Genomic DNA, 9,003 nt, shown 5'->3' on the forward strand with positions numbered 1-9,003 from the left:
CACTCAGTACCTTGCAGGATGAGATCAAAGTAAATTTCACATACTTTAAACCTTTTCTGTATACTTGGGTTACACACATATAATTGGGTTACTCTGTGTGTTCTAAGAAGAATCTCGGGGGAATCACCACATTGTTTCATGGAAAACATCATGAGAAGTACACAGCAGACTGCCAGGAAAGGGCTTAGCCGTGATACACCTTTTCCAACATCAGTTGATGAATTCACACTGCAGCACTGGCTTCAGTTTCCAGGAACACTAATTGCCTGGCCATTCCTGCGGAGCTGATAGTTGGGTGAGTGCTGACTATCTCCTCACAACTGACTTTTGCAACACCTTGTGACGAAGTGGGGGGTTTTCTTGTTTTCTGTGGGGTTTCAATGGTTTGCATGCGGAGGGGGTGGGACTCAGTTTCCCTGGGTGTTACTGGTTTAACGAGGTGAGGGGAGAGGGAGTTTGTTGTTGCAGAGGACCGGAGAGGGAACTTGGGACCCCAGCCAATGGCCTGGAGGATGGATACCCCAGCGACTGGTGACCTGGCGACCCGGAGACCCAGCTCAGGAGTTGCAGCCGGTTCTGGCCAGTGGGAGGACAATGGGCTGCAGAGAGAGGACCCAGTGACTTAACCAGCCGGTTCCAGCCAGAGGGAAGAAGCGAGGAGAGGAGGCCCCAGTTTATGACCCTGTTTACCTGGAGAGAAGACAATGGACAGAGGCGGGGCTTGGGGCCAGGGATAGCAGATGCCCAGCTGGGAGCAGGGGGCTCTGGGCTGGGGAAGGGGAGCAGGCAGAGCCCACCTGGATGCAGGGAGATGGGGGTGTGCTGGCTGAGGGAGGCCAGGCCTGAGGTCCTGAGAGTTTCCTGTGCTGTGTTCCACTCTCAATAAACCCTCCTGTTTTACGCTGGCTAAGAGTCACTCCAGTCTAGAGAACAGGGTTGCATCAACCCCTTCGGGGGTGGAGGCCCGGGGGGTCCAGAGCGAGTGGACTCCCTGAGGGGGCCCACGGCGAGAAACAGGTGTGCTAAGGCTCAGAGAGGTGCGGCTCCAAGAGGTGGAGGGGCCTGACCCCGAGAGAGAGTGGACCCCCGAGAAGGGCTGTCTCACTGAAAGGGGCACCCCGCACGGGGCCAAGAGTGGGCATGATCTGTGAGTCCGTGATACACCTTATACTAAGAGAAAATAGAAAAACAGAAGTCTATAAAAGAGCAAAATGCTGATTGTTCAAAAATAATGGCCCTGATTGTCTATTGTGCTAGATCCACTTGACAAAGGAGAGTGGGAAGGCAGTCAAGCAGCTGGTTATGGCTCCTTGATTCTCAAGCTGCCCCCGTATAAATCATAAATTACAGCAGCCAAAGACCTGTTCTCACTTTACACCACTTGGCTATGTTTCCCAAGGGACCACATTCCAGTGGAAAACTGGCAGAGTGCAGGCACGTGCCATCCTGCCCCAGACACATTACCTATGCTGGGTGAGGAGCAGTTGGCACAGGAGCTGGCCAGGCTGCTGTACATCATTTCTGTACAAAATTTCACTTTTATGTTGATGAGTGTCTCTTTAAATGCAACATTCTGATCCAATCAGCATCAAATACCGAAAAGGCTTAAAACCACCAAGATTTGTTTGCCAATTAAGTTACATATACATAAAAAGACAGTCTTGACTAAGAAAATTGGCACATACCTTGAAGAACTTACTGTGGAGGCCTAATAAGAGAAAGGCAGCAAAAATCTAAAGGTAAGAACCTCATATTTTTTCAGTTTAACTCTAAAATCAAATATTAAGTTTATCCAGGTGGAAGTGGAATAACCTACAGTAGCCATAATTAAGCTAAGAGATCATAAGCATAGATGTAAACTGTGCTTTCCCAAACGTAGGTTGTATCCCTTATCTTGGAGAACAGCTTCCTTCAGTCTCACTTGTACCATACTCTCCCTCTTACAATTTGCACTTAATATTGATCTCAGCTGATTTACAGCACTGTAACTAATATAAATGGATTTAGGCCAGATTTACATCTGTGTAAATAAGATCAGAATTTAGCCCAAAGTTTCATCCTTCCACATGTGCTCTCTGTATTATTTTAAAACATTTCAGATTATATTTGGCTCCAACCTTCATATTTTACTATTATGCTTTTGCTTCCTAAACATTTATAACTTTGTTACTTTCTTCCCAATTTTATGAGGAAAAAAACAGTAAAATATTTTATATACATTTCTAAAGCAATTGACATGACGCCCACAAACCCTTATCAAATCCTTGAAGGGCTCTCTTCACAAGTTACTTTGCGAACCAGCTCAGAGAGAAAGCCCAGCCTGCAGGGGAGACTGCCATCCACTGGGCATTATTTCCCTATATCCACCAGCGACAGATGACCCAGGAGCCTCACAAGCAGAGTTTGCAGTTCAGCTCACTGTATATGTCGTTAATCTTGAGAGGAAGATGATCATAAAGAGAACAGACGACACTGTGTCTTGGAGTCAGACACTCCTCAGTGAACATGTCCTGATCGTGAGTGCCAGGCATGGTTAGGTGTGGTCACGTGGCTAGAGCAGGGGGCCTGGGAGTCCGGACTCTTATTCCAGGTTCTGCTAGTATCAATGATTTATATTGCTTTATTGATTTATGAGTACTCCTATTGAACTAAATGGGACTACTCATTCAAATACTACTCATGTGAGTTACAGTTCAATCCTCTAAACCTTTATTCCTATAAGTAGTCCTCAGCCTCACTGAACTATTCAGACAGCTTGAATTTGCAGCAAGCTCCTAGTGATTACACAGTAGCTTAAACATTTGACAGCTTGGGTCTAGCTGGAACCTTTAATATAAAACTGAACATCACCAAAAAGACTAAAAATATATTATTTTTAGTGTTAATGTTATAAAACATTGTTACGAGTTCACATATTACTTTTAGAATGCTATTTTTCTTTAGCACCCTCTTACTGCCTTCTGAAGTCTAGCACAAATTAGTTGACAACACAATGCATAATTTCTAACAATCTAAATATCAAAATTAATATCCCAATCCAACCTAGTAGCTTATATACTATAAAGCAAGTAGCAAAAATTACACTTCGGAACAGTGCATCCTACTGCTTAAACTGACTCGTCTATGGCTTTAGATGTTTTAATTTAGAGACAATGTTTAAAGATTGCATGTTCCATTTTGTTTGCTTTGTCTCTTTGGATTTCTCAAGTTCCCTTCCACCAGGTTTTTAAAGATTGATGTTTCCACTGGAAATAAGGCATGAATTTTTAACGTGAGAGTAATTAACTATTTGAACAATTTACCAAGGGTGATAGTGGATTCTCCACCACTGACACATTTTAAATCAAGATTGAATGCTTGAGGAATTATTTTGAGGAAGCTGTATGGCCTGTGTTATACAGGAAGTCAGACTAGAGGATCACAATGGTCCTTTCCAGCCCTGGAATCTATCAGTATGAATACACTAGAACCTCAGAGTTATGAACATCTCAGGAATGGAGGTTATTTATAACTCTGAATAAAATGTTATGGTTGTTCTTTCAAAAGTTCACAACTGAACACTGACTTAATACAGCTTATCAACTTTACTATGCAGAAGAAAAATGTTGCTTTCCCTTTATTTTTTTTTAATAGTTTATGTTTAACAGAGTACTGTACTATACTTGCTTTATTTTTTATTTTTTTGTCTCTGCCGCTGCCTGACTGTGTAGTTCCATTTCCAAATGAGGTGTGTGATTAACTGGTCAGTTTGTAACTCTGGTGTTCGTAACTCTGAGGTTCTACTGTATATTGTATTCACCAGCACTAGATTGTTTTGCTAGATCTAAATATTTTCCATGTGTATTCCTGCAGTTTACAAAAATTACTTTCTGTCAAGGCCTTTCTTTTTCAAACTCCCCCTCCAAAAGCTTTGTTAACTTTGAGTTAAGAAACCTAAATATTATCCCTGCTCCCTATAACATGCCCCCTATTTTCCTACCACATTCAGCTTTTAAACACCTACACATATCAACAGTTAATATTTGAACACGTAGGGCAATAGGAAGCATGGAGGAGTACAGGGTTTTTCAGGGCAGTGGAGAAGGGGGCAATGTGTGCAGGGTAAAAGGTATAGAGGAATTTGGATTGCATGTGAAAGGAATATGAGAGAAGTTGGTTTGAGCTGGGAGGAGCCTGGATGTATACATCTATGCTGGAGGTGTAACTTCCAGTTCGGGTAACCAATGCTAACTCAATCAGAGCTACTGAAATAAAAATAGAAACATAGCTGCAATGGCATGAGAAGCAGTATGATCCCACATCTGAAACTCAAGGTATGTACTTGGACGGCTAGCCCATCCTACCACTCCCACAATCATGGCAGAGCTAGCACGCATATGTCTACCCATGCTGGAAATTACATCTCCAACTCCATTCTAGATGTACCCTGACAGTGATCACACTACAAAATAACACCTGAGCTACATTGAAGTGACTGGATTAACAGCTGATGAGTTATAACGTCTTCATCTCTACTGCATTATTCTAACTTGAACATCAGCAGCACTTGAGCTTTAGCCCGCCCCCTCCCCCTATTAACCAGCTAGCTCAAGCTTAAAGCACAACTTAACTGGAAACAGAGATTTTTGTGTGTGTATGGGAGTCAGATTAGGGGCAAGTTATTGCTTCTGCTAATGGTGCAGTAAAGACAAGCCCTGAGAAGAGCGACACTGACAAATCCCAGGGACTTCCTCAAAGTCTATCTCCCCCATCATCGCAGAGTGGGGTGGAGTAGAAGCCCCACTTTTTCTTCATGCTCTCCCCACCCCTGACATCAACGCTCCACCCCATCTCCCAATTATATGGCTGCAGTGCTTAGCACTTCAGTTCCGCATGGTATGTAGGGAGAACCAAGAATGGGGTGAAGGGGTGTGTAGGGATGTGGGGAGGCAGAGGGGTGATCAGGGCTATACAGATAGCTGGAAGGTACAGTGTGTCTCCTCTGATACCACAGCTCCCCTCCTCCACCTACCTCCCAGGCCCCAAACCTGCCCTCAATTCCCAGGCCCCTGCATCCCACATCGCTTCCTATTCCAAGGGTGGTCAGCCCTTTTAGGGGGCAGTCACATAAATAGAGCAGACATGTAGTCAGGGACATGTGGCAAACAGATCTGGACAAAAAAAAATTAAACAAAACAGATTTTGGAAGGACAGATTTTGGAAGGATTTTCCACTGGGAAAGCGGAGGAAAAAAAGCTAATCTAGATTTTTCAGAACCTTTTGTTCAGAAAAAGTTTTGATATTTTGCCTTTTCATCCACATTCAGGTTCATCAGATTCCAAAATATTGGAATTTCCAACAGGCTGGAAAGTGAGGTTTTATCAGCTTTTATGGGGAAGCCATAGAGTGGAGGAACAGGACTGTGTTAGTGACCTTCAGCTGGAAGGAGAACAGTGCTTCTGCACTGAGGCAGCAGTAGCTGAAGAGCTTTGTAACACTGCTCCACAGCCATCATAGCAGCAGTGTCATGCAAAGCGCTAAGGCACTTGGCTTCCTGAGGTGACATTACCTGGAAATGTAGGCAGCAGCATTAGGGGAATCCTTCAAGAGACAGAGAGTCAGTGAAAAGAAATTAGGCACTCCCTCTCCAGGCCACCCAGACACTCCTGTTAGCCTACAGTCATTCCAAAGCCCTACTCACTGCCCTCAAAGTCTGATTCATTCTGCCACCACCCACACTACAAACATCCCCATTCACCCATTCCATTGTCCCCCAAAGCCCACCCCTCCATACCCTCTGACACTCAACCAGCCCCCGGGCTCACAGAGGAAGAGCCCAGTTGATGCATAGGAGAGGCAGACTGGCAGCATCAGAGAACAGAAATAGCTGGGAGAACTGAGCAGTTCCATTAGCTAATAAATAAATAAATAAATAAATGGAGATATCCTATCTCCTAGAACTGGAAGGGACCTTGAAAGGTCATCGAGTCCAGCCCCCTGCCTTCACTAGCAGGACCAAGTACTGATTTTTTGCCCCAGATCCCTAAGTGGCCCCCTCAAGGATTGAACTCACAACCCTGGGTTTAGCAGGCCAATGCTCAAACCACTGAGCTATCCCTCCCCCCAAGGAGGGATAATCTTGGTGTAAATCTGAGGGTGGCCTGAATAAGGGTGATAGCTGCATTTTAATTTTAAAATTTCAAAAACACACTACATCTATGTTATCACTGAGAGAGAGAGAGAGAAGGAAAGAGGGGAAGTCAAGAATTAAGGGTCTATGATTGCTTAGCTAGAGGAACTCAAAGACATGAGGAAAATAGGGCAAAATTTCAAAAGGAGCATTTTAAAAGGTTTGCTCTTCAACAGTTAGTAAATATTTTACAGAGAAAATTATACAGAAAATTTAATTGTCCTCTGAAGAGTTATTGAGCCAAATTTGGAGACTGAATTCAATCATTAAAGTGTGAGAACAGTAATTTGAGTCCTATTTTAAGTTCAAATCTCAGTACAAGCTTAACTGTGAACAGCGTCCTATTTGGATTTCTAACCACAACATCCTTTTATATTTTCTGAATTCCAAACAACACAACAACTGGCCAGATTGCAAGTCCTTTTAAATTCATAGATGAGGACAAGACATTTTAAATCATCAGTTACTTTTAGGGGTTTTTTTAAGGAATACATTCAATCCTATTCCCCTCTCCAACATATGCTCTTAAAACATTTCACTCCTATTTTGTGATTTTTAGTAGACAAGATGGCATTGTATATATCACAGTAAGCTTTTACATCAATTATTTCTCTACATACATGTACTTTATTTAAGTTACCTAACCACCTTTCTCTTTTATGTCACAAATCAGCTACAGTTAGGGGAGCTATATTTGGGGTACATTTACGATGTAATAACTGTCACTGGTGTTCCACAAACTGGCATTGCAATAAATTGAGCAATAAAAGGCTGGAGACCCAGGCACAAACACAGGGGATGCAATCAGGGAGATATTCTTTCTGGCTCACCCTATTCATCAATTCAACCCCCGTCCTCTCCCTGACACCAGGCTGCACTCTGGCACTCTTCCCTTGTCCTCCACAGAAGGTAGGTTTGTCCTCCTACATTCTCCTAGCTCCCCAACCACAATTAGCCCCTACGCCTTATTTCCTAGCTTTCCCCAGGGCCTGCGACCCACCCTCGCACCTTGACCACAGAGCACCACTTCCCCGCCTTCCCTAGGCCCACCCTTCCCCACAAACAGGCCACCCATCCAGTGGTGAAAGTAAGGCGGTACGGGCCGGTACAGCGTACTGGTAAAAAGTGGCCGCCGGTACCGGCCTGTACAGCTGACTTTAAAGTGCTGCCCTTTTGCCCCCACCCCGGGCCGCCAACGGGGTGGGGGGGAAGGACCAGCTGCCCCGGGGCCAGCGATTGAAAAGGGCCTAGGGCAGTGGCCGGAGCCCTAGGCCCTTTAAATCACCACTGGAGCCCTGGGCGGCGCGGGCCAGGTAGCGCGGATGGGCTGGCTGCGGGACACTGAGCCCCAGCCCCGCCCCTTCTGCCCGAGGCCCCGCCCCTTATGGGGGGTGGAGCCGGGCCCTGTACCGGTAAGAGTTCAATTTTACTTTCACCCCTGCACCCATCTGACCCACTCCCTCAGTGTCCCCTGCAGATTGCACCATCATCTTCTCCCCCACTCACCCTATAAGCAGCAGCCCACACCTTTTCCCCTAGTTCTCCCCCTACATCAGTTACACCCTCGCCCTGATTCTCTCTCCCACTGGCACCACAGACTGCAACCCTCCTCTCCTAACCTCCACAGCAGGTTTCACCCCATCATCTATCCTACTTCCCCTACTTCCTATCCTATCCTCACCTCAACCTCTCTGAAGGCTACACTGCACAACCCTTGCACTCAGACTGTACCCCCCACCTCTCCCTTAGCCATAATCTGTTCAGGATGCACCTTCTTCCCCCCATACCCTATATGTAGGCTGTACCCCAACCCATTCTAAAGGCGACATCCTGCCTTCTCCCCATACCACTTTCTAGGCCACACACCTCTAAACATCCCCCTTCCCACAGGCTGCACCTCACTCCCTTACACCCTTCTCCACCCTGCACACTGACCCCAATCTCTGCCCTAAATGTCCACCTCCTCTCCACAAGTTGCCCCTACCCTCCACCCTAGCCCCCTTCCTTGCACATTGTCCCCCTTGTCTCCCGCTCCTCCATGGAGATTGCAATCCCCTCCCGCTTAGATCCTCCTCCTCCCCTCAGGCTGCCCCTAAACTCCACTCAGCCCTCCATCCTCTTCTAACACTACCCCCCGACCCTCTGTTCTAGGCCGCCTACTCCGCCATCCTAGATGCCCTCTTCTCTTCACAGGCTACCCCCTCCTGCGCCCGAAACCCCCGCTCTCCCTGCAGGCTCCCCCCCCCTCGACCCTGGATCCCCCTCCCCCGCAGGCCGCCCCCCGCCGTCTCACCCTGGCCCGGGCTAGCTCACCTGTCGGCGGACGCTGGGGCCGCTGCCCTCCCGGGGAGCTGTCCGCCGGCGCCTGGTGCTGAAGGCGGCTTGGCAGCTCCGAGCGGCGACGGGTGCCCGGCGGCGGGGCCAGGCGGGAGCCTCCCCTCGGCTCCCCCGCCCTCCAGGCTGGCCTCATTGCCCATAGCAGCGCGGCGAACGGGCCGTCGGGTCGGGACAGGCTGCCTCAGCGCAGCGCCTCCTCCGCCGCCATCAGCCCAGCGCCTCCATCGTCGCCTGCCCCGCCAGGGAGCATGCGCCAGCCGCGAGCGCGCCCGACTCCTTCCGTCACAGGGAGCGCCTCGGATACGCGCACGGCCTGGCCAATGGGAGCATGCGCTAGGTTCAGACCCGCCTATCCTGGGCACTGACTGGCCAATCACAGCTCGGGCCCGCTGCGAGCCAATGGGACGGGAGCGCCAGTCAGTCTCGACCCGGCCCGGCCCTGGAGCCTCAGCTCCCTCGGGCATGCGCACGGGCTGGCCAATGGGAGCCCCTCTGGC

At 47.9% G+C, this 9,003-nt stretch overlaps 1 protein-coding gene across 1 annotated transcript in view; it reads right to left on the reverse strand.

The window, feature by feature from the left end:
• Positions 1-8,646, reverse strand: part of BSN (bassoon presynaptic cytomatrix protein) — a 380,730-nt gene extending 372,084 nt beyond the window's left edge. The window contains 2 exon segments of the mRNA XM_024193699.2: positions 5,012-5,030; positions 8,442-8,646. Of these exon segments, the coding sequence (XP_024049467.2) occupies positions 5,012-5,030; positions 8,442-8,646 (224 nt within the window).
• Positions 8,647-9,003: the final 357 nt, after the last annotated feature.

This window comes from Terrapene carolina, unplaced genomic scaffold (genome assembly GCF_002925995.2).
Source record: "Terrapene carolina triunguis isolate 2854851 unplaced genomic scaffold, T_m_triunguis-2.0 Scaffold235, whole genome shotgun sequence".
NCBI lineage: Eukaryota > Metazoa > Chordata > Testudines > Emydidae > Terrapene > Terrapene triunguis.